The 26,528-nt window shown below is 52.3% G+C and overlaps 1 protein-coding gene across 1 annotated transcript in view; it reads right to left on the bottom strand.

Annotated features, from left to right (window-relative positions):
• Positions 1-23,499: 23,499 nt before the first annotated feature.
• COL4A1 (collagen type IV alpha 1 chain) overlaps positions 23,500-26,528 on the bottom strand; it is a 139,258-nt gene continuing 136,229 nt past the window's right edge. The window contains exon 52 of the mRNA XM_026493595.4: positions 23,500-24,868. Coding sequence (XP_026349380.2) covers positions 24,787-24,868 — 82 coding nt within the window. The 3' untranslated portion in view covers positions 23,500-24,786. The remainder of the gene's footprint in view (positions 24,869-26,528) is intronic.

Genomic DNA, 26,528 nt, shown 5'->3' with positions numbered 1-26,528 from the left:
GGAAATTCAAAAAAAATTTTTTTTTTAATTTTCTCCCTTCCTCAAGAAGTTGATAATATAGTAGAAGAGGCCGTGTGACACACGCGGTGAGAGCGGCAGCGGGACGTGGTCGGTGCCCCCGCGGGATGAGCAGACGTGCAGTGGGCGTCGCACTGACAGCCCCTCAGCTTACGAGAAGGCCGGGCGGGGGATGGGCACTGCAGAGACGGGACGTGTGTTCAGACTGGCAGATGAGGGACGGTCCCCGGGTGGACAGAGAGGACGAGCAGAAGACAGTCAGAGAGGCCAGAGCAGCCCCGCTGGCTGCCCCGGGTGCGGCAGCGCCTTCAATGGTGGGGGTTCTTGTAGGAAAGTTCCTGTGAAGGTCTGACATGTTTCCAGTGGAGGAAAGGAAAAAATTCAAAGAGGGGGCAATGCTTTCCGCATGGGAACACAAGTAAAAGGCCATTTTTATGAGAATTAACTGAATTCTTTTATAAAATCTTTCTGAGGTGGGACACCTGGGGGGCACTGTCGGTTTAACCCTCAACGCTGGGTCTGGGTCAGGTCGTGATCTCAGGGTCCTGGAATCGAGCCCCGGGTCGGGCTCCAAGCTCACTGGGGAGTCTGCTTAAGATTCTCTCTCTCCATCTCTCTCTCTCTCTCTCTCAAATAAATAAGTAAATCTTTTTAAAAATTTTTGCTGAGATGACAACTCGGGTCCCCAAGAACATCACACTAGCAGCGACTGCCTCCACCCCGACACGTGTTCATGAGGAATTCAGCCTAAACAGAATATGAAGAGAAACCGCACCACAGGGCAGTCCCTGGCGAGCACGAGGAAGAAGGGGAAGGGCACCCCTGCCGCTCCAGCCCCGTGGACAAGCAGCAGGGGAGAGGGATGGCTCCAGGCCTGCTAACGCTTGCAAATGCTTCTCGCCCAGCCGCCTCCCTGGTCCCACTTGTCTGAACGTCAAGGTACAACTAGGCAGCCCCCAAGTAGGATAAAGTAAGATGTGAAAAAACCCAACAATTGGTCACATTCTAAGGTCAACCTTTCCTCCACCGTCTCCTTCCCCAACACATTCAGTGCTCCCCTTGGAGCCTGACGCGGGGCTGGCGGGGACGGAGGCCGGACCTCACAGATGGACCACGACAGCGTCTCTCAGAAGAAGGCAAAGTGCTGATACTCTGACCAAGCCCCCAGTTCCTGGGCAGTTACCCTGGAGATACACTTCCAGTGGGTGATTACGGCAGGGTGTTGGTGACCTGTTAGGAAACAATGCACAGGTGCATAACTGGGCTCTGGTTAAGTGGATTACGGCGCAGCCATTTCACGGGGCGCGCGCCACTGTGGGAAAGGATGAGGAGCTGCCCGCTCGGTGGTGTTTAAAGATCGCCAGAGCAGGTCAAGTTAATAATTTTTAAAAAGCAACATTCAGAAGTGGGCATATTACACAAACTTTTGTCTAAAAGCACAAGAGGGGAAAATTCAAATGTATGGTTTTCATGTTCTGTTTTGCCCGCTGGTAAGTGCTGGGAGCATATAAGCAGTCACTGATCGTGTTTTTGGGGCGGCGTGGGGGGCGTGAGGGGAGGGAAACGGTGCAGGAGAGATTTCTCAGTGTTTATAGATATTTGCAAACCAAGTGAATATGTTACGTATTCAAAAATGTATATTAAATGTTTTTTAATAATCGGCTAAACAGGTCTCTCTGGATCTCAGCTGGCCAGTTGCAGACCTGGTCCGCACACACCCTGACCCGCGCAACCTCCGTGAAGACAGAAATAGCGCTTTCTAGCTCAGGGTCAGGTCCTTCCTGGTCCTTCCCTCCAGACACGATAGCGGGGGAAGCATGGATCGTCGGGCGGGCTCTGTGGAACACGTGTTACACACGGGGCCCCGGGCTGCACAGTTTGCACATCAGCTACTCTACGATTATATCATATCGCAAGTGCATTTCATGGAAGCATCTACTGAGGCATAGAGAGGCGGAGACTCTGGTCAAGTTCACACACTTGCTCAGTGAGGAGCAGGTGTTCAGATCCGTCTCCAGATCACTCACTCCCAGGTCAAGGCTGCCATGAAGCCTTGTGCCCTGTCTTCCCCCAGGGCACGTGGTTGACCCAAGGGACCCCAGCCCACGTGGCCTGAGACGCATCACGGTGGGAGCTCTGTGCGTTTTGAGGAGAGGCTGTAGTTTGGAGATCCAGAAGCAGTCATCAGCTCCACCCAGCTCCTCTGACAGGCTGCAGGTGCCGATGTGAGAGGCCGTGTCTGCGAATACCAGCAGAACCCACCCGGCCCGGCAGCTCACCCCCGGATGCTGCACCAGACCCTGCTCCTTGGAAATGGCGCCTGTCTTCTCATGCACTCGCGCACAAAACCGGTCTCTGCCACCCCTGCGGTGGGCATCTCCAGCTCTCAGGTTCTCCCTCTGCACGGTCAGCTCTGTTCTGTCCCCAGAAGGGGGTGGGGAGCTCGGGGGGCAGGGGCAGCCCCTCTTCCTTCTCAGTCCCCACAGCCTCGCGCAGAGTCGAGTGCGGCATCAGGGGGACACTCCGTGCGTGTCCTGATGAACCGAAGCTCCGAGACGCGCCGGAAACCCATATTGCTTTCTAGCTGTACCTCCCAGGATATTCGACTTACCTGGAACGGAGGCGACTATTTGTGAAATCCAGCAAATGAATTCTGGATTTAAGCAGAACAAAGTGTGTCGGTGCATAAGGTTCTGCAGGACTGCGGTGACGGTCTCGCGGCCGTGAGAACAGAGTGTGCCGGACCCGGGTGTGCGTGTGGCTGCTGGTCGGCAACCTGCCACGGCAAGCACGCAGGCTGCCACCCCGTCCTGTCGCCACAGCGCAGCGGCCAGGCAACGCCCTCACCTCCTGCACTTCACAAATCCCTTCAAGAGCGGCCTCTCAGGTGCTTGCGAAGTCAGACGTGCCTTGGGTGTACGACCCAGCAAGTTCCCTCCTAGCTGTTCACCCAACAGAAAAGAAACACTATCCGCAAGGCTACATGAATAATTACAGCGCTTTAATTATATTGGTTGCAAACTGGAACCAGCCAAATGTCCACCATCGAGAACGGATGAAGACGTGCGCACGGTGACGCGCCACCAACAATAACAAGGAGCCCAACCACTGGGGCTCCCAGGGCGTGGAGGGATCTGAAACGCACGCAGAACAAGAGAAGACACTCGGCAAGAGTACCTCCTCCACACAGCTCTGGAACTGTGCCGTGGTGACCGAGATCACGTGACAGGTGCCTGGGCGGGGGAGTGGGGGGGAGTGGAGCTCACCGAGAAGTGGAATGAGGGAACCCTCTGCGTGACGGAACGTTCCGGATCTTGATATGATTGGGGATATGCCGGCGTCTGCACTTGTCAAAACTCACTGTGAAGCTTCACGTCTGTAAAACATGCCCCAAGAAAGTTGTTGAATCGTTTTGTGATAGTTTCCATCACATCCTTTACCAACTGGAGGCATGGCATCTTTTGGCAACCAGAAAACAACACAAAGCAGAGAGGTCAGAGCGACAGCAAAAGCCCAAGTGCCAGTGCTGCTCGGAGACGCAAGCTGTGTGACACCGGGGACATGCTCGACCTCTCTGAAGCCGAGTTCTCCCTGTCACACAGGTAACAGCCTGCCAAGCAGGATGAGCGTGTTCGGTAAGCCACGTATTCGACTCCCAGGGCTGATGTTGTACGTTGTACGTTGTACGTTGACGTACAACAGGAATGTACTGTCCCTGGTTCCGGAGCAAGGTGTCTGCGGCAGTGCTCCTCCAACACTCAGGAGAACCCTTCCTCGCCCCTTCTCCACCCCTGGCGGCCCCGCAGCGATCCCTGGCGCTCCCGGCCTGGCAGCTGCACAGCTCCCATCTCTGCCTGCATCGTCCCCTGGCGTTCTCCCTGTGTGCCCCCGTCCGCACGGGGTGTGTCAACCCCAGGCGTATAGGATTCGGGCCACCGTCTTCCAGCAAGACCCCGTCTTACCAAATGACATCTGCAACAACCTTATTTCCAAATAAGGTCGCAACCACAGGCAACCAGATTGAGGGTGTAAAAACCTTACTGGGAGATACTCTTCAACCCCTAACAGAACAGAATAAAGGGCTGAAAGTTCTGTGTCGTCTGGTTCAGATAAGAATCTGCAATGCTGAGTCCTTAAATTATCCTGGCACTAATCTATAATGCTAATTTCAAAGAATATCTAAACTGAGGGCGGTACGTGATATGTGATGAGAAGCCTTCCCTCGTGCTCGTGGGCAGGACGAGGCTGCGGATTTCCCCACAGAAGCTGAAAAGAGTAACTGAACTGTGAGCCCAGATCGCATTCCCAGCACAGACCCAGGTGAGGCTAAATCACACGGGTTCCAGGAAGCCCGCGGCCGCCCAGCCGGGGGTGGGATGGCCCAGCAAGGCATGCTTCCAGGGGCTGTCCGGACTCCTGGGAGACCACATTTTCTAAGACTGAAAGCCAAGTAAGCTGGACTGGTCACAAAGACTCTTCAGGGAAGCTGGCCTCCGACACCCACGCTGGCCCAGCCTGGGGGCACGCAGTTGGGTCTTAGGCAGAAAAAAGGGTCAGTAGAAACTGCAGGAGCTCTTCCAGGAAAGAGTTGGTGAAGCCAGGACCTGAATAGCTTTGCCTGGGGGCGCCAGAGGGGAGCACTTGGCCCAGAACTGAAGGATCCCCGCTGTGTGGACTCTGTGACAAAGGGCTGAGGATTCCAGGTCCTCAGCATTTCTCAGCGTCAGCAGATCCCCTCAGCCAACAGCGACAGGCAAAAGCTACAAACATGCAATCCCACTTCTGGGAAAGCCCCTGCCCACGGGGGTGGGAGGCCGCCAGTCACGGCCAGCGATTTCTAATGTTTGGAACCTCTGTCCCACATATCCTCCTGGTCCCCAGTCCCTCTCTCCATGGACAGAAGTTACGAAGCACAGGGCTGGTTTCTGCAGGACGGCTGGCATCCTGACCCCGCACCGTGCCTCACCCAGCCTGCGGTCACAGGCCGAGGGCGGCAAACACCCTGCTGGACTTGGTCTATTAAGAGAGTGCTTCGCGTTGTGGGTTCTGAAACACTGGCTTACCAAAGCCGTTTTGAAACACAGCTCATCTGTGTGGTGTCCTTGTGTGGTGTAGACATCTTACCCATGTGGGCACGCCGATTCCCCCAGGTGAGAATCAGGCTTGGAGGAGGAACCCCTGTGTCCCCTGGGAAGCATGTGTTTTGCACTGAAAGGGACGGCCACGGCGTGGTGGCATGACAGGGCGGTGATGTGCCCCAGCACAACGGAGGTCCGTTAGTGTCCCCCAGGAAACCCAGGACTGGCTGTCCAGCCCCCATTCGGAAGTTCGTGAGGTCTGTGATCACGAGCACTGCCGCCCAGGAAACTGAAACCCATTCCAGCACTGCAGTTTTGCATGGAATGGTCCTTGCCTCTCATTGTTCAGGAAAATGAACGTCGTGCAGATGGAGGCTGATTGTGGCAGAGAATGTGGGTCTGACAAAGGGACTGGCGGGCCAGCTCCCAGGCCCCAACACTTCTAGAAGGGGCTCTCAGTGCAGATTAATGACGGGGCACCAAGGAGAAGTGCGGTCCACCCATCTTGTCGAGGAGCTGAGCTAATCTTCTTAAACCTTTCTACAATAGCTGGGCCAGTCACCCAAATGATGCTGTCAATTTGTTTTCAAATTCCACTTCAAAGAGAGACATCCAACAGGGATCCTTGAAAGGGACGGCAATGTGGGGAAGTTACTCGGATTCCACCGGATGATTAATATTAATAGGGCACGTACCACCCAAATGACACCAGCCCCTGCGTCGCGGGGGCTCCTTTGGGGGGAGCTCCCTAAGAACGATGCCGCGTGTGTGCGTGCTCTTCTCACCGGGCTTAGGGAGGAAAATGATTCGCAGGGAGCTGACCCTGGGCCCCGGCGGTCTCGGGAGAGCCCTCACCTCTGGGGCCACAGTCTCCGCAGCCGCGCTCTGCTGTTCTCGAGCCCAGTCCCTGAGCGCTAAAGTCCTTCGTGCCATCCCAGCCGACCCTCCACGTGGGACAGGCTCACCCAGGACGGCTCACTATGCACCCAAAGATCCTGAATTCGCCGGTGTGCGCTGCGTAATAAAAGGAGTTCTGAAAATCCGAGGCTTCTTCGTCCTTGTTTATCACGTTCACGGGCCCATGGGCGCCTGGAGCAGTCCTGCTTGGCGGGGGGTCGGCTGGGGCGCGTTCAGTCGGCTCCACGAGGCGTCAGCCTCCCTGACCCGTGGCTACTTGAAACACCTTCTCCGGGCCAAGCTCAGAAGAGCAAGAGAAGGGGACAGAAGCACACAGAGCCGCCCGCAGTCTCGAGGTGTCATGGGGCCAATCCCAGCACCAGTGGGGGCCCACCCACGGGAGTAGGGGGTGTGGCACGGTCCCATGATCACGGGTCTAGTCCAGAGAGGGTGTGAGAACTTGGGAGCAGCCATGGAACCCACCCCAGACCCTCTACTCCTTACAACAGGACCGCTACACTCTCGGGAACATAAATCCAACAGACAGGTCTCCACAGAACTAAGGCCCGAGAGCCTCAGACAGCGGTGGGGGCTTTGCCTTAAAGACACTTGCCTCGCGAAGCCAACTGCCTCCCTCCCAGAGCTCAGCACCTTGACTTGGCCTCGTCAAAACACTCAGACACCACTGTTTTCATCCTCTGAATGTCTGTGCTGGCCCCATGACCTGTGTAACACCCCGAAATAAGGGACTGATGACCTCCCTCCAGAGGCTGCATTCCCTGGGGGCACACTGGGTGAGTCTCAGGCCTGCGGCTCCCGCCCTGGCCCCTAGGAGTCTAGAGCCCAAAGCCAAGGTCCTTCTTATGTCAGCATTTGTGGCCTGAGCATTCGACCCCGACGGCCATGCCCGGCACCCTTGACTGCTGGACGCAAGAAGAAATCTCTTCTCCTTTGAAAATACAAACGCAAACACCCGAACCCAGCCGGATGCCACAGTCACATCAGAAAATCTCGCTTTGTCTACGCTCCCCCGTCCTTTTGACAGAAAAACACAGAAAGCACTGAAAAACGTAGATGATGAGAGAGCATTCTCGTCTTTGTTTCCTTTCCTTTTTCTCCCTTACAAAAGCATCTACTTGTTCGGACCAGTGGGTCACAAGGACAGGCCGGAATGAGTCACATCTGATTCACAAAAGTGGTTAAGCCTTTATTTGTTTTTTTCAAGATTGTATTTATTTATTTAACAGAGAGACAGCCAGCGAGAGAGGGAACACAAGCAGGGGGAGTGGGAGAGGAAGAAGCAGGCTCATAGCGGAGGAGCCCGATGTGGGGCTCGATCCCAGGACCCTGGGGTCACGCCCTGAGCCGAAGGCAGACGTTAACGACTGAGCCACCCAGGCGCCCCGAGCCTTTAAACATCTCCGTGGAAAACTAGCCTCGCCTTTCAGATTTCCACAGGCAGGGATCTCTGTAAGAGGATGGATGTGAATTGTGTCCAAGCTCCCGGAAGCGCCAGCCCTGGGTTCGAGACCCCCCTCCTCACATTTTCTCATGCCTTCAACAGGTGTGACTGGAGGAGGGGCTCAGCTGGTGTGGGGGGGCGGCACGTGCCCTTCTTAATTAGCACAGCTCGCTAGCATCCCTCGCTCAGGGACACGTTCCCTCAGGGGCCCGTCCCCCCATCAGCCTGCTCCTTCCCGGGCCTTCAGTTTCCAGCCACAACGCCAGACGAGAATAGAAACCGCGCAGAGCCTGTCTTTGTTTTGCTGGGACACTTCAGCATATTCTCATGGATCTTTCAAAGGAATGCAATTATCTGATCATTCTTGGAAGCAATTAAAATGTGGAGGGGCACATCCTGCTTCGGCCCCCAGAGTCTGTCTTTGCCGATCACGTGAGCAATCATCACGACATAAACAAGCTCCCGACCGCCGTCCCCGGAGGGGCTGTGCCCTGCGCCGAGCAGAAGGCCGGTGAGGACGAGACACAGCTTCCTCCTGCGGTGTGCCCGTCCGGAGAGGATTTTTCAAGATCATTCCCAGTGGAGCAGGGCAGGCCACCCACTCGGGGTTATTCTTGAGTCTGGGGAGCGGGGGCGGGGGGAAGGCAGAGACGCTAAAGCAAGAGCAGAGGATTCGGGGGTCCCCTGAAGTGGCCCTGGGTTCTGGTGATGGTGGCGCTCCTAAATATGGGAGGGGAGCTCCCTTGGAGCTGCTCCGGGGTCATGGGGTCCGTCTGGTACAGGAAGCTGCCTCCCTGAAAGGGAAAGAGCGAAGCTGGGGTCCTAGTAGTCCAAGCTTGGGTCCTTGCAGGAAGCCCGAGGAATAAGGCAGGCTCCTCACCTGCGCCCAAGAAAGTCGTGGCCTCGTGCAAAGAGGAGAACCTAGACCCTCAGCACAGACGTTCGTTGACGGTCTCAGGACAATCTCTTGGCCCCTCAGCGGAGGCGAATCAGAGACCAGCATCTACCTCACCCAGTTGTAAGGCGTACGTGAGACAGTGTCCGCAAAACCCGTGGTACACTCCCGGCACTCGGCAGCCATCGAGCACATAGCGAATCTGAGAGCTTCCCTACCAACATGGAAGGTTGAGGTTCCCATAACTGCCACCCGAGACAGAGCGGAAAGGGCGCCTGGGCGGCTCCGTCCATGAAGTGTGTGCCTTGGGCTCAGGTCGTGATCCCAGAGTCCTGGAATCGAGTCCCGTATCGGGCTCCCTGCTCAGCGGGGATCCTGCTTCTCCCTCTGCCTGCTGCTCCCCCTACTCGTGCTCTCTGTCTCTCTGTCAAGTAAATAAATTAAAAAAAAAAAAAGGACGGAGAGAAATCTAGGCTACTTGTTGAAACCAATTGTCTGGTCATAGGGAAAAAGGCAACCTGTCCTCAGTCCACAATTCCTTAAATATTGCTTCAACTGGAGGCTAACGGTTTGGTTTGGGGAGTGAGAGGGTTTTAGCTTGGCTTACTTTTGTTCGGACAGATAGCTTTTAAAGAAGAGGATGGAGAAACAGATATCCCTCCAAAAAATGTTTCTCAAGGCCAGCATACCAAGAAGGGCTGAGGGGCCGTCACCAGCTGCCCCACCAGGTAAACCCCGCGGGGCGGGCACTATGCAGGAGGAGCGCGCCGTGGCTTCCTGGACCTCGCATCACCCTCGCCACGGAGCCGGGGGGGCTTGCCTTGCTCTCTTCTGAAACACTGGCCATCCTAGCGCCAGCTTTAACCAGAAGCTGTCTGTCCAGGGTAGGCCCCTCTTCTTCAGAACCAAACTGCTCCAAACCATACACCCTTTGCTAAGACAATAAAAAACAAACTGAGGGCTTCAGAGGGGAGGGAGGTGGGGGAATGGGATAGGCCGGTGATGGGTAGTAAGGAGGGCACGTATTGCATGGTGCACTGGGTGTTATACGCAACTAATGAATCATCGAACTTTACATCAAAAACCAGAGAGGTACTGTATGGTGACTAACATAATATAATTTTAAAATATTATAATAAAAATAAATAAAAAATAAAAAACACAGGCAAGATCTTGAATGAACGATCTCCCTCCCCCTAAAATAAGTGGACGGTTGGCTTCAGCAGACGGGAATGGCGCTGGCATCGGGAGGCCACAGCCGCGCACTCTATAGCTTACCCCTGTGACACGCCGCCTTCAGTTCAACCCGAGGGAGAATCAAACCTCCTGACCTCTCATTTAAAGGCAACTCAAAGGCAGTAGCTATGCTGTCAAATAGTGAATAACTCACAGAACCGTTATCTGGAAGGGTTCGAATTCCGATGAGCAGAAAGGGTGTTTGGGAAAACGTGCTGCAGGGAGCAGTATAATTATAACTCACACTTGTGTGGCACTCACCCAAAGTCCCCCCCAAACCTAACGTGCTGTTCTGGCACCAGCCTCCTCCAGGGAAGGACAGCCCGCGAGGAAGTGCGCGTGTCAGATCCGCTTCCTGTCCTCTTAAATATGAAGTTGCCAACATCTGAGAGCAGCACGGAGTCCTTCCTGAGGATAAAAACAAAGGCACCATATCGTCGGGCCGCAGCCTTGACATTTCTAAAATCGTCATAGTGAAAAATAAGCTCAAGCTACAGCATGAACCGGCACTGCAGATCCTTGGAGAAAGATGCCCCGGAGAGAGAGCTCGAGGGCCCACTGCGCCAATAAAAGCATTTTATCGGGGCATCATTGAGGTTTGGATTGTCCCCCAAACATGACAGGTTGCAGTCCTAACCCCAACCCCTGAGAACGTGACCTTATTTGGGAACAGGGTCGTTGGGGATGTGATTAGTTAAGATGAGGTCATGCTATAGGGTGGCCCTGGTCCCACGTGGCTGCTGTCCTCCTAAGACGAGGAGAGCATCATGTGACAACAGAAGCCAAGGTTGGAGCAATGCTTCCAGAAGTTAAGGAAGGCCACGGGTGGACAACCACCACTGGGAAGAGGTAAGGAAGGAATGACTCCACCCGGAGTCTCGGGGGGAAAGCCCTGCAGACACCTGGATTTCAGAGTTCTGGCCTCCAGCGCGGTGAGACAATAAATCATTTGTTTCCAGCCCCAGGAAACCAAAACAGGCACACACGTGACATCAGTATCACGGAAGGTTGGTCTCCAGGCACGGATGCGAACCGGCTCTCAGACACTCGCGGATGCACAGGGGGCGCTGTTGGCCGTGAGGAGGTGCTCCAGCTTCTGCGGTCCCCGCAGTGGCTCCTTCTACAGCACCCTCGCCCCCTTGGTGCATCCCTGCTGCCTTCCTTGCAGGCCTTGACCACGGGGCCTGGCGTGGTTGAAGTTTCCAGCACAGTTTCTCCGTGCACCTGGGCGCTCCGAGTCCCCAGCACACCTGGACTTCGTTCAGTAGGCGCCGTCCCTGCCCTTCCCACTGTCATTTCCCCAGATGGTCAGCACGATGAAGACTGGATCTCCCTTGGCCCCCTGCCCACCGACACTCATCTGGGGTGGTTGGGCTGCCCTTGTAAGTGTGTTCAGCACCCCCCCACACACCAGCACGTCCGGGGAGATGCACAACAGGGAGAGGGAAGGGCCCCGCCCTCCACTGCCCCTTGCTTCTTCCAAAGACCTTTCCTGTTTGCTTCTTTCCACGTGTACTGAACGTGGTCCAGGCTGCATACGTGTAGGCGCGTCCCTTCCTTGATCAGATATATTTCTACTCTGCCACTTTCTAATTAGGGATCTGGCTGAAGCCAACTCTGGCCCATCTGTGCTCAGTCTTAACCGCTTAACCAGGAGCTATGTATGTAACAGGTGATATGTGTGCAACAGGCGATGTGTCTATGACAGATGACATGTATGTAACAGGTGCTATGTGTATAAATGAAAGCCATGGGTTAAGAGGATGTTCCAAGAAGCATTAATGTGCACACGCACACTCACACACACTCTCTCTCTCTCCACTGAAGATCGTTTAAAACTAGGGACACAGAGAGCCACTTAAAAATTACATTGCACGGTAACTATAGTAGAAAATCGGTAACAAATCTTGTATATCATTTACTCTAGAACCTTGGAGTCAAATTCGTGGCCCACCTTGGGGACCTGTATGGAACTGGGGGTGTCTTCGCTCGGGCTGCCATAATGAAGGACCACGGTCTGGGGCTTAAACATCAGACCTCTGTTTCTCACACTTCTGGGGCTGGAGGCCTGATATCAGGAAGCCCACACAGCCGGGTTCTGATGAGAGCCTCCTGCCTGGCATCAGATGGCCACCTGTCACTGCCCCACACAGCCTCTCCTCAAACTCTGTGCACACACGTTCTCTCTCTTCCTCTCCTTAGAAGGCACCTACCCTATCAGATTAGGATCCATCCCACGACCTCATTTAACCCAATTACCTCCCCAAACCCCGTCTCCAACTGCAATCACACAGGGGGTTAGGACTTCGACATAGGAACTTGGGAGGGGACACAAGTCAGCCCGCAGCAGGGGATACCTAGTGTTTCGTGCAAATCATAACTGTGGCCTTTTTTTTTTTTTTAAAGATTTTATTTATTTATTTGACAGAGAGAGAGACAGCCAGCGAGAGAGGGAACACAAGCAGGGGGAGTGGGAGAGGAAGAAGCAGGCTCCCAGCGGAGGAGCCTGATGTGGGGCTCGATCCCATAACGCCGGGATCACGCCCTGAGCCGAAGGCAGACGCTTAACCGCTGTGCCACCCAGGCGCCCCATAACTGTGGCCTTTTAAACGATGCCACTGTGGCTTGTTTCTGACTCCCCCGTCTTCACTTCAGACTTTGGTCTCAAACGTGTACCAGTCAAGGTGCTGCAGGACCCAGGCGGCACAAGCGAGCAGGTGGCGTAGAGGGGGATTTGACCCGGACACTGGTGGTCAAGATGAGGCTGGATTCAAGTGAGCAGTAACAGCGGGGCCTCCGGCGTTGGCGCTGGGGGACAGGGGAGGGACGGTGCCCAAAGTCCCAGAACGCGGAGCTGCAGCCTTCGGAAGATCAACACAGCACCCCTACCTACCCCCCCACCCCCTCCCCTGCCCCCCGTGCTCCCATCTCCTGTGACAGAAGCCAGGCTGGGGGCAGTGTGTCCGTGGACCAGCTCGGATGGGCCTCCTGGGCACAGCTCAGGGTGGGAGGGGGGCTGGGTCGCAGGTGCAAACAAAGGAATCCTGCTGAACGAGCTTCTAAAACACCCCTCTGGTCCTCTGCAGAATGAGGTGGCATCTAGCAAACCAGAATGTACCAGGGACTCACAGGTGGGCTTTTCACTTACGTTGGGAATTTTGAGCATCTCAGGAAAGCCTGCAGTCCATCACCCTGAATACCACTCCACGAACCGCAGGCCTCCAGGAAAGCACAGAAGAATGCCATCTCCTGAAAGGGGTGTCCAGGGGCAGACGCGGTCTCCCAGGTCAGGGCAACCAGCCAAGAAGGAGCAGGTGAAGGAGTGGCCACTTCGGTCCTCACGGGACAGAGAGCGGAGAGCCGTCACCTGGAGCAGAGCCACGTGGTGGCCCCCAGCGGGGGCAGGCTGCTGTTCACACACAGGAACAGACAGGAGTGGGGAGCAGAGGGACCCCTGCTTATACCCACAATCCTGTCAGTCACTCAGGGCCCAGAAGTGTGTCCCCTCCGCCCCACTGCTAGTGTAACCTCCTTGACACGGCCGATCTGCCTCCCAGACGTTGCACTTGCTAAGGGTTCATTCACACTCGGTGTCATCCTTGGCTCAATCGCTCTGCTTTTCAAAAGATGCGTCCTCTGTTCAGGAAAAGAGCAACACGCGTGGGGCTCCTCTGTGGGGAGGGCTGGAGACCCAACGGGACAGCCCCCCAGCCCCTCCTGGACCACAGGCTCACACCGTACTTGCCGCTGGACAAGCAGGGGCCCTGGGGGAGCGGGCCTGCGGGGAGGGCCGCCTCTGACAGCAGCCCCGGAGTCTACGCAGAAGCTCTAGAGCCCTGAGTCTGCCCACCGCCCAGAAGGGGAAGCACCTTCAGCGGACGCAGGAGACCGGCCTGTGCCTCTTCTTTCCCGCCCTGTTTGAAAGCTCACAGTAAGACGGCTTTAGAAGCAAGGGCCGTGATGATGGGAATGCCAGCAGCACACGCTGAACAGATCTCTGACGTGTGTCCTGATGGCAGAGAAGGTTGCTTTCCCAGCATCCCACGAGAATGCCTCGTTTCCTCTTCTTTGTGTTTCCAAAAGGTTCAATAATGTTAGTAAAGGAGAGGGGAGTCAGAGGGAAAACTAGCCAAAACGGAATCTTAAATAATGGGGAAAACTCTTGGGGAATGAGAATTTCATCTTATGTCCAGAAACGTAGGTATTCACATCAGTAAGACTGTAAAAGGATGAGGGTCACATAGTCCGACTTCTCTGTTAGGGTCCTGTGACCAGTGTTTGACATCATACCACATAAGGATCTTAGGGCAGACAACAAAACGCCCGTGCACTCACACAGAAACACATCAGGCGTGTTTGTCAGAGCTCTAGAGGCTGGAAGTCCAAGATCAAGGCTCAGTAGCTCCGGGGTCTGTTGAGGGCCCTCTCCTGGCCGGTTCGGGGCTTCTCACCCTGGGCTCACGTGTGGGAGCGGCGACGCAGCTCTGCTTCTCATAAGGCACTAATCCCGGTGGGGAGGGTTCCACGCTCATGAGCTAACAGCTCCCAAAGGCCCCACCTCCTAATACCAGCAGGAATGTGTGACCAGGTTCGGTTCCAACATATGGATTTGGGGGTGGGGGGGACACAAACAGTCCAGAACCATCAGCACATGGAGCGTTAGCAGCTGCTTGCGAGGTGCCCGTGCGCTGGGCTTCTGTCTCCTGGGGCTCTGGGAGCTCAGAATGCACCAGGGAGAACCTTGAGGATGAAGAGTGACACATTCCTCCAACCCCAGCCAACGGCACTGGCAGCAGACGCCTGATGGGGCCGGGCCGGGGGAGGGAGCCGAGTGGGCGATCGAGCACATGCTGTCCGCCCACGGGCGTGTCAGCCAATTCACGGGTGTAAGTCATGCTTGGAGTGGTTTGTTATTCGGCCATAGCTAACTGATACACATCTCTTCCATGCTGTCCTTGGCGAGGGAGCACAGCAGGAAGGTCAAATGATAGACACCAAGTCTGATGAGGAGCATGAAACACTACACGCAGAATTTGGCTCTTTGCTTTCCCATGACCGTGCAAGGTGCCCAGACGCTCAGGAAGGGGTCACAACGTGTGGTTGGATTTGGGAGATCCGGAAGGATGGGTCTTACTCAGCAAATGAGTTTCAATATGATTGAAAAGCAGACTATTTGAAATTGCCTTATCAATATTTTAGAAGCAATAAACTCCTATACAATTGTGTTCCACTCATACAAGTGTCCCATTGGGAAAGAACGGAGGAAACACACACATGGGACAGGAGGATCTATCATTAAAACAACTAAATGACAGGAAGCGTAACCGAGGGCTCTGTATTTGGTAAGGGTTTGTATTGGAGGCCGAGGTTCCTGCTTGCAGCTCTTGCCATTACTGTGTTCCTGCACGAACCCCAGAGAGAGCGTGAACAGACCAGCAAGGGCAGCGGCCTCTGTATTTTAAGAGAGACTTCCCTTAGTACAATTCATCTAAGACAGTTGGGAAAATGGAAAGGCCATGAAGGTTTATTGTCATGTTCCCATAAATCTGAAATTATAAAGCAGGACATTAAGGAATTTAAAGTGGATGGTTGCTATGTTGATTATGTTTGAATTATATCACACACAGCTCCCAAATACTACCTGATAAAGCAAGCCTTAACCTATGGAACTTACTAGAGCACTGCCCATGTCTGCTGGCCTAGTGAGGAGGTTATTTTGCGGTGACGAAGGCTGGCCCTGGGACACTGTGTCATCTGAGCCATCCGGGGCTCACACGGCAGCGAGAGGACTGCACGCACACGCTTCTATTTATAGCCAGTTTGCTAGCAACGGCTGAGTGAAGAGAAATGGATCGAGGAATGTGCTGGAAAGGGTTAGGATCGTCTTGATTCTTTAAACCCACAGATGGATAGGATCAGGCAGCCCAGGAAAGCACCAAGGAAAGACCCAGGAGGTGCCCGGGCACCTGCCACGTTCTGTTCTCAGCACTTCACACCGATCAGCCAACTCCCCCCACCCCCAACCCTACGTACGAAGTCCTGCGGATCAGGAAACAAGCCAGGGTGAAGAGTGATTGTCGAGAATTCGAACCCAGGCAGTCTAGTCTCAAAGCCCGTACATTCCTCCTGGACACAACGGAACAAAAGTCCAGTATTTCCAAGTGAACCCCCAGAGAATGTAAGTGAAAAGGTTTCCGCTTCCTCTCGACGGTCCAAACAATGCTTGGGTGCAGTCGCCTGTCCGTCCATAGTAACCTGGGCCAACATGGGACCTTTGGGTTCCCTCCAGCGACAAAGGGACGTCTGTCCTGCAGGATAAACACGGTCCTCCTGCACGGTCGGGTGCCCTGCTCTGCGGCCTGCTGCTGGGTGGCCGTCCTTTCTCCCAGCGGTCCTTCCATCTGGCTCCGTGGAATTCAGAATCCATGAACTTAGTTAGATAGGAAAAGAGCCCACATTTATCTTTCACCAGCCTCTCCTGAAACATAGCATTTCTCTCAGTTATGACTATCCCTAAAAACCACTATGGGATTATCAGGATCTGTGACTTGGTCACCAAAAGAAAAAACAGATATTATCACATTACAGTCCTTCCTTAGTAACTTCGCATGTTATGAAACATCATTTGTGTTCACCAGAACATTAAGATGTAATTATACCAGCCTCTAGATCACCTAATTCACGTGCTTACAAAGAAGTACATGGGGACGCCTGGGTGGCTCAGTCGATTAAGCCTCGGACTCCTGATTTCGGCTCAGGTCATGATGTCGGGGTCAAGGGAAGGAGCCCCGCGTAGGGCTACACGCTCACTGGGGAGTCTGCTTCTCCCTCTCCCTCCCCCTCCTCCTCTGCCCCTCCCCCAGCTCATGCTAGCTCATGGCCTTGCAAGTGCTCTCTCTCTTTCTTTCTCTCTCTCTCGAATAAATACATAAATCTTTTAAAAAGTACATGTATTACTATACTCAAATTTTTCAAGTATTTTGATAAGTGCATTTAATATCCTAAGTTTCTAGACAATGCTCTATATGTATTGTGCTATATACATTTTTAAATAAATTTTTTCTGGGAAAGTTTCCGTGGGCTTCGTCGGAGTGGCCAAGGGTCCATAGCACAGAAAATGAACAACAAACAAGGGCTGGTGGGGGCTCACCTGAAGAGCTGAAGATGGGGTCCTCCCTACTCTCTCCTGCTCTTCCCGTCCTGGCCCTCGGGGCTGGGGACCAGGCGGGATGAGGACAGCCCACAGCCTTCCTCTCAGCCCGGCTTCTGTTCCACGCCTTCGGAGGCTGGCTCTCCTGGGGCCCGTGAACGAGTTTCCGTACCTCCCTCTCTTTGACCCTGGAGAGCCAACTCTGGCTCCCCAGAGGCAACCCTCTTTGGAAAGGGCCGGAACAGCACAAGCCAGTTCCCTTCCCTCAGGCCCCTGTGTGGAGCTCACGCCTCCAGACACACCTACGGGTGTGAGGTCGCGTCCTGCAGCTCCTGCCCCAAGCCCCACCGTTCCTCCTTCCCCAACCAGGGCACAAGTCTGGAAAATCCCCTTGGTGTCCAGGCATGGGGGCAGGCCTCGCCAAGAGTACAGGGCAAGCACAGCGCCCCCCCCCCCCCCCCCCGCAGACTGATGGCTCACACTCCCCTGGTTCTCCTCCTCCTGGCAGGGGTGCTGCGGGGTGCCAGGGGATGGGGGTGCGGCGGGTGGGGCTGAGGGAGTCGGACTGTTTCAACTGGATGGGAATTTACCACCCCACCCCCAATTATCGGCAGCTGTTTTCAGGATATGTGACTCTCAAAGCCTCTTTTCTTGCTGGGGGTTCCAGCTCCTCGTGAGTGTGGCAGGACAAGTCCCATTCACTCAGCCCCCTGCTGCCACAGCCCGGACCACGCACCGCTCCTCTGAAGAGCCAGCTGCCATGTTGCTTCCGGAGGTGAGGCTTCTCACAAACCCCCAACTTCAGGAGAGGCTTCCCAGAGCCTCGCCTGCTGCGCCGTAGGGCTCGGCCCCTGTCACTCCTGCACTTGGCGGGAGCACAGAGACAGCCCTGGGCAGTGACAGAAGGAGACACAGGCGTTAGGGACGGGATTTCCTATATACCAAGCAAGGCAATCACCCAACATGAGATGCATGCAGGGCAAGCAAGGTCCGTTCCTGATTCTTTAAACACGTGTGTTTTCGTGTATTTTCACTCTTACGATGCACACTGCACATTTGGAATAACTCTCCATACACTTTCTCTCTTACTCAGTTGCATTAAAAACATGAAGGGACCTGGTCACAGAGTCTACTGGGCACCTGGCGATTTGCTCCCAAGTCACCTCCTTAAACATGGAAGAGAAAGGCACAGTGCTGCCTCAGACCCTGTGCCCCCCGGGAGGGGCCCCGCAATTGGGGCGGGGGGTCGGATTTCCTGCGTGGGAAGAGAGCGGCTGTGCTTCCCTGGACCCGCCCGCAGAGGCAGCATTCCCACATCCGCATCAGAGAAGTAAGTACCCCCGAATGCAGAGCGCCTGGTACCTTCTGTGTGAAATCGTGCAAGAAAATTTTCTGCTCAAAGCAAGCTGGGAGGACTGTCTGGGGGCGGGGGAGGGATGGCACAATGCATAGCCGAAGCTCCGAAGTCACCTGCTTCCAGGCAGAAGGCTAGAACAGGCATTTCCTGACGGAGGCGGGGTGACTCAGGTCCACGGTGACTCAGCGCGGCTTCTGGGGGCTCGGGCGGGGAGCGGGAGGCCGGCCAGATGCTGGGGCGGCAGGCGGCCCAGAGGCGAGGGCCTGGGAACGCGCAGCTATTTCAGGCCAGGCAAAGGGACGGGGGAGCTCAGGAAGTACAAATAGGGCGTTAATGAGAGGAAACACTCCCCACAAGGAGCGTGGGGATGATTCAGAGCTGCCAGGACCAACCTGTCCCCGCACACAGCACGGCAGGGCCGGCAGGGAGGGGCGGCCAAGCCCCCCTGCAGGGGTGCGGCAAGCCAGCTCTGGGAGGGCTGTGTCAGGGTGACCCTGTCCCCCAGCCCGCAGGCGCTGGCGCTGCTGCTGGTCAGGCTGGCCCCCGGGAGTCCCACCACGGGGGACGAGCCTCCCTGCAGCATCCACGGAGCTCCTGAAGCACTCAGCTGTCAAACTTGGCTAGCTTGCTTCCCGATTCCAGAGCTTCATTTTTAACCTAGAGAGAAAATGTTAAGTTTTAAACTAATAAATTACAAATACATGTGAAATTCCTGAGTAGCAGGGGAACAGTGCCCTTGAGGCTGAAGGACCCAGAGGTGTGCAGGGTAGGGCAGGGCGCTGAGTGGACATGCCTACGCTGGGAGCAGTGCCCAGGGGGATCCCGGGGGCATCCCCTCTTCATCCCACCTCTAGGGGCAGGTGTCCACCTGTGCCAAGGTATAAGGACGACCAGAGACAGTTCAGTGATGGACCCAGGAGGAAACGGTCCTGGAATCAGAGTCCTTTCAAAACTTGTTCTGAGCAGAGCTGGGTGGAGGGCAGGTGATAAATGCAGGTTTTAAATTCGGCAATGGACCGTATCTGTTTCTGTACCCAGAGAGCTGGGAGAGGCCTTGGACAGGGCAGGAGGGAAAGCCCTTTCAGGCAGCCTCCAAAAGATGGAGCACAAACAGGAAAACTTGTATTCTGGAAGTTACCAAATAGGCTCACGAAATACTTTCCCTCGACGTCCTTAAGAGACCATCTCGTATCTGCCATGAGCGGCTGTGGTTTCAAGCGAGAGAGGAGGGGCTCCAAGTCTGGAAGTTCACTTGTCATCCTTCAGGGCCCCAATTATTGACTATTTCCTGCACCCAGAGCTTACCTTCCAGGTGATCTGAACTTCTAAGGGGAGATGTGTTGTACTGCTTTGTCTCCTCCAGGGGGGTCTGGAGAGTAGGGGTGCTTAATAAATGCTTGGTTACCTCCATGGGAGTCCAAGAAAGAGGCCCATACAAAGCACTGGCAATTCGTTTTGACAAAGATGTAAAATCAATTAAGTGAAGAAATGGTAGCCTTTTTCAATAACTGAACAATTGGATATCTATATGCGAAATAATAAACCTTCATCTAAAACTTACATGTCATCTAAAAAATAAGTCAAAATGGATTATAGAACACATGTATCTACAGCCAACTGATTTTTGACAAGTGTCAAGCTTATCCAATGGGGAAAAGGTCGTTTCTTTAATAAATGGCGTAAGACAACTGGATATACACAAGCAAAAGAGTGGAGTTGGTCCCCAACCTCATGCCATGTACAAAAATTAACTCCAAGTGGACCAATGACCCAATATAAGAGCTAAAATCATAAAATGCTTTCAGGAGAACATACGGATAAATGTTCATACCCTTGGATTTGCCAATGCGTTCTTTGATATGACACGAGCACGAGCAACAAAAGAAAAATAAATTGTAATTAATCAAAATTGTAAAATTTTGTGCATCGAAAGACATTATCAAGAAAGTAAAAATACAACCCACAGGATGGAAGAGTATATCTGCAAATCACGTATCTGAGAAGGGTCTAGTATACAGAATAAAGAACGCTTACCAAAAAAAATATTTTTTCAATGGGCAAAGGACTTGAAGCTCTTTCTTCAAAGAAGATACATAAATGGCCAATAAGCAGATGAAAAGATGCGCAACATGATTAGAAATTAGGGAAATGCAAATCAAAACCACAATGAGATACCACCTCACACCCAGGAGAATTTCTATAATCAAAACTCAGAAAATAGTAAGGGTTGGTGGGGATGTGAGACTGGAGGCATGGCATGGTGTTGGTGGGGGTGGAGAATGGTCCAGCCTCTGTGGAAAATAATCGGATGTCTCCACAAAAAGTTAGAGTAACCACAGGACTCATCAATTTCAGTCCTTGATTCATTCTCCAAAGAAGTGAGAACGGGGACTTAAATACATGTGCACACATGTTCAGAGCAGCACTGTTCACAGTAGCTGTAAGTCCCAGCAGCCCAAACACCCAGCGGTGGATGAATGGATGAACACTGTGTATATCCATCTAATGGAAATTTTTCAGACATAAAAATGAAGTACTGACGGGTACTACAGTGTGGATGAACGCCAGAAACATTAGGCTGGGTAGAAGAAATCGGACCCAGCAGTCACACGTGAATTACCCCATTGCATGAAACCAGAGTAGGAAAATCCATAGTGAAAAAGCAGACCACGGGTGGCCAGGGGTTGGGAGTCACTACTGCATGGGCTCTGGATTGGGGATGATGAAAATACATCTAGTTTTGGAAATAGATATAGTAAATTCACATTGTAAATGTACTAAATGCTACTGAATTGTTGACTGCATGGTGGTGAGTTTAAAGTTATGTGAATTTCATCAATTAAAAACAATTTTAAATGGATAACAGATCTAAATGAAGTCAGTAAAACCATTAAGCTTTTAGAAGAAAACAGGAGAAAATCTTGATGACCGAGGGGTAATCAGAAAGTTCTTAAACATAATACCAAAACATGTCCCACAGAAAAGATATGGATAAACCGGACACCATCAGAATGCAAAACTCTAGCACGGCGGTGAAAGATGCTGTTAAGAGCATGAATTTGCAAACCACTTCTCTAGCAAGTGATCTGTAAGCAGGGTATCAAAGAACCTTCAAACTCAATAGCATAGGAAACGATTTTTGTAAATGAGCAAAACCTCATAGATACTTCAAAGAAGAGGAGGCATCGATGGCCAAAAAATGCATGAAGATGGTCAACACGGAGCCATCTGGGAAAGGCAAACTGAAAGCATGGCTAAATGACACTGCAGGTCACAATGACTCACAAAAAAATACAATTCTACACGCTGGGGAGAATGTGGTGCACTTGGGGCTCTGGTACGTTGCTGGAGGAAATGCCAAACGGTACAGCCCCCTGCAGAAACGGTCGGGCAGTTTTTATACTGCCAAACATACAATTACCCTATGACCCAGGAATCCTAGCCCTGGGTATTTACCCTGAAGAAATAAAAACTTACATTCACACAAAAACCTGAACATGAATGTTCATTCTCTACTCATAATCACCAAAAACTGGAAGTAGCCCCAATGTCCTTCGCCAGGTGAACAGATGACGTGCGGTACATTTCCACAATCCCACTCAGCAGTAAGAGGGAGTAAACCGGTGACGCACGCAATAATTCTGGAGGACTGTCAAACGCATCACGTTGAGTGCAGGACAGTCTCAAAGGTTACACACTCTGTAATTCCGTTCTTGAAGAGACCAGTCATAGAGACGGAGTATGGCGGTCAGGCGCCAGGGCGGGGGTGTGGGGGGAAGCGAGAGGTCGAGGGGGTGTTTCAGGTGCTCTAATCCTTCTGTGGACTGATTCTTTTTTTTTAAAGATTTTATTTATTTATTTGACAAGGAGAGCCAGCCAGCAAGAGAGGGAGCACAAGCAGGGAGAGTGGGAGAGGAAGAAGCAGGCTCCCAGCGGAGGAGCCCGATGTGGGACTCGACCCCGGAATGCCGGGATCCCACCCTGAGCCGAAGGCAGACGCTTAACGACTGAGCCACCCAGGAGCCCCTGTGGACTGATTCTGATCAGGCTTACATGAACCTCTACATATGTTACAATTCATAGAACTGTCCATTACATAAATCAATTTTACTGTAGCAGAATTTAAAAAATAAAACATAAAACCTGCTCTAACAATAGAAAACGCACAGGATCTGAATGTTGGGATTCAAGGTATCATCACCCTCTTTGCACTTTCCTGGATATATCAGCCTGTATCTAGTAACTAATGATTTCTCATCAATCAGTTTTATACATAGAAACAAAATGCTCCCATGTGGCTGCCACATGGAGGGGCTCCACCTGTGACTTCGGAGGAGCCAAGCCTGATGATTCAGTATTCGCTCCTCCTATCCACTCCCATATAGTAAGACAGGCAAATGAGCCCTTTCCCTCGGTTTTATCACGGATGGGTGGGAGGGGCCGAAACTAGACCTTCACTGAGGCTTCCTGATCAAGCACGTGAGGTCACGTTCAACCACCGCCCCATTCCGTCCTCACTACAGCTCGGTCGGGTGCGGTAACCAAAAACATGGCACGATTTAGAGCTTTTTCCTGAATACGCAGTGTCACACTCATTCCCCAGGGATCGTGTTTTGATTAAGTGTAAACTGAAACTGAGATCACCAGGGAAAAAGAATCTGTCATCTTCTTTCCTACGTTAAGATTTGGACTCCAACCCTCCCCCCAGACATCGCGTAGCCGTAATCTCGGTTCTAACCTCTGTCCCCCCCCATTGAATCTGCTTTTACTTATTCTTAATATTTTATTAGTTTTTATTTGAGAGAGAGAGAGCAAGCAGGGGGAGCGGCAGGCAGAGGGAGAAGCGGCCTCCCCAGTGAGCAAGGAGCCTGACACAGGACTCAATCTCAGGACCCTGGGATCATGACCTGAGCTGAAGGCAGACGCCTAACCGACTGAGCCACCCAGGCACCCCTGAACCTGCTTCTGATGGTTGGATGTGTATGTTGTTCATCTCTGTTTATCTTGTGTCTAAGCAGAACTTGAAAAGTTGCAAATCCTTTGTATACATACAATGGATGGATGGATGGATGGATGGATGGATGGATGGATGGACGGATGATGGATGGATGGATGGATGGATGGATGGATGGATGATGGATGGATGGAAGATGGATGATGGACGGATGACTGATGGATGATGGTTGCCTGGATGGACAGAGGGGTGGGAGGGAGGGCAGAAGAAGACGAGCAATCGTTTTCCTTTGCAGTAATTTCTGTAAATTATGCCCAGTCTGGCTCTCATTTGGAAGAACTGCAAAATAAATTTAATCTAAGGTAGGCAAAGCTTACAAATTTATTAGTGGCTTGTGCAGTAACTTTTAATGTTTCTGTGGCAACACTAGCAACAAATTAATAAAAGCTTAATTTTTATACAAATAGTTTTATTACAAATTTGAATTTATAAGAAATACACATTGAAAGAAATTACATAAAAGGCCTTAGTAGTCTTAAAAACGTTTTGGAGACTTTGGGTGAAATGTCATTTCAGGCATAGTGGTCAACTCTGCTCTCCTGCAATCCATCCGTTCCCTGCTGACATCTGCACAGCGCTCGCGAGAACGAGGAAGCCACGCGAAGGCGCTTCTGTGCGGGACACTGACACTAAGGTCCTACAGAGCTGTTTTCCGCACCAGGCTGCAGAATGAAGAATACAAATATAACGAAGGCCTTTTACGGTTGCTGGTTTTGAAGTCAAGTCATTCAGTTGTGATTAGTGTTTAAAACCCTGAAGATATCAACACAGAATAAAAACAACACAGCTCAAAGTACACGCTTCACTGTAATAGACACCGCGCTCATGAACCTGGGTTTGGCTTTGGCGATACACGAGTCTGGGTCTGGAGGTGAACAGTGAGAACGGATGTTTCCATCCAACACCCGAGTGTTTAAAAATCTACGTGAAAGGACAACACAGTCTTTTCGAGGAAGAAACTATGTAAGCTTTATTTTAACAGTGGAAATGAAACGGAAACTTGACCTGCCTAATTGCTGACATCTATATAAATTACTAAAATATATATATATTTAATTTCTGCCTACTTTTGGACCATCTTTATTCCACAGGAAATTCGTGATTTCTGCAAAAGCAGCTGCATAGTACCACACAGAGCAGAAAGACCTAAATTTATACTTGGGGGTTGGAAGATACGGCTGCTGAGCCCGCCATTCCACGCACAGCTCCAAAACACCGTGGTTACATGACTGCCGTTTGTACAGACCCAGCTCGACAGTGACACAGACAGACATCCCATCCGGGGGTGAAATTGCATCTGTTATAACACAAGAGTGAAACGGGCATTCAAACAGAACGGAAGGCCCCGCACACCTCCTAGCACCCTTGGTCTCCTGATGGAGGTCTCATGTTACGCATCAGTGCACTGGATCGTAGGACAGACTTAGACTTTTATTTCATCACAAGTGCCATTTGGTATGTCACTATGACAGCTTATCACGGCCTTTGTTTCTCCTTCAGCAAGTCGAGGCCACCGAAGCAGGGTGTGTTAGTTACGCAATTCCTATAAGGCACTTTACGGTTTTCATACTGGACAGTGAGGTACAGGATATATTTCTAGGGTTCGTTGCTGTTAAAAAAAAGAATGGGAAGAGGAGGGAGTAGCACCATGTTGTACGTTAGCGGAGGGCCGGGCTTCATTACGTTCTTCTCATACAGACTTGACAGCGACTGACGTGCGTGCGCAGCTCCCCGGCCTTCAAGGTGGACGGCGTGGGCTTCCTACGGGACGACACAGAAACCGGCCGTCAGCCCCACGGCTCAGCGAGGTGGCCCAGTTCCTCGGGCCTCCCCCCGCCCCAGAGATCTCTGAGGGCTTGGATGGGAGGGGGCCCCAGCCCGGGACGAACAGCGACCCCGGCTCGCCCCGACTGAGCGGACACGGTGCTGGGTGTCAGCCGCCCTCACAGCAGGGGAGCGAGGCACGCGATCACGTGCACCCCCATCCCTGGCCGTGAGGTTGGTGGCAGCGCAAGTGCACACTGGGGAGGGCACAGAAACAGCCATCCCGCATCTGCTGGGCTCCAAAGGCTGAGCCTCGCCCCCGGCACCACCCCACCTCCTACGACTGTCATCTCCCCCTCATCCTCTCTCCTCAACCAGATCATAAACTCCTCAGCGGAAGACGATATCTTCCCTGCAACCCCTCACACACAGAGTAAGTGCTCATTACACACTGGCTGAATGGGGTAATAAATGAGGAATCCAGGATAATTAAGTAGACCTGGAAATACTTCTATAAGCTTTTGCTGGATTATATGCAGGTAGTCTGATTGGAGGCCAGAGAGGGAGACATTTAGTGCCCCAAATGCTTCCTTGATCCTAGATAATCTACCGTAATTTGACTATTAGAGCAGTGAAGACTAAACTGAAGTTGGCTCTAACCAAATTCTATTAAATTAAAGCAGCCATATAATAAGAGTAACATCCTAAAATTAGGGCTGCTGATTTTAGCAACTTCTGTGAAAATCTTATTACCCCCAAATTAATTTTTTGAAATAATGAAATCTTATCTAATTTTTGTTTTAGTCCATTGTGCCAGGCTGCTGGTTCAAAAACAAAAACAAAAACAAAAACCAGAAAACCAACCCATTATTACCTATTAACCCTATAAAGGAAGGCCCAGGACCTGATACACCCAAGTGCTCAGTTAGGAGCTGATGGTTAAGTTCTAACCCGAGAGTTGATGTCAAGTTTCCAGTTGCCTGAAAAGTCTCCTGTAAGCTACCCATTAAGTACCTGGTACTTTTTGGTGCTTAAAATATTACGAGTTGAGAGAGTGTTGCTTTGCCTTTTATGATCTAACTTAAGAAGAGACAGGCTGATGGGATAGGCTGGTGATGGGTAGTAAGGAGGACACGTATTGCATGGTGCACTGGGTGTTGTATGCAACTAATGAATCATCGAGCCTTACATCAGAAACCAGGGATGTACTATATGGTGACTAACAATAAAAAAAATATTATTATAAAAAAAAGAGAGAGACAGGCTGACAGAAGAGTTCCACAAAACTCTCTCTGAAAAGGCAAAGACAGAAAGGTGCGTCTCCAGGGGGAGCGGTACGTATTTGGGGAGTGACAGTCACTGCTCGGGCTCGTGGGCCCCTGTGCCGGCCCAGCAGGGGCTGCACAAAGGACAGAGGGCTCGTCACGCACTCCTCTCCATCCCGACCGCACTGGGCTCCGCGGCAAGGTCAGCAAGGTCAGCAGTCACCCAGGGCAGTTGTCTCAACGGTGAAATCGTGATGGAAAAGAAGGGGAAGGTCTTCCCTATCGATTCCGGTGCATTTGGGCTGAAATTAATTTTTATTTTCATGGGTCTAACAAATAGTCTGGTCACGTCCCTCAGAACTGACCCAACACACACACGAGAGTCAGCATCA

The sequence above is a fragment of the Ursus arctos genome, unplaced genomic scaffold (assembly GCF_023065955.2).
Source record: "Ursus arctos isolate Adak ecotype North America unplaced genomic scaffold, UrsArc2.0 scaffold_10, whole genome shotgun sequence".
In the NCBI taxonomy this organism is placed as follows: domain Eukaryota; kingdom Metazoa; phylum Chordata; class Mammalia; order Carnivora; family Ursidae; genus Ursus; species Ursus arctos.
This window is presented reverse-complemented; position numbering and strand designations above follow the sequence as displayed.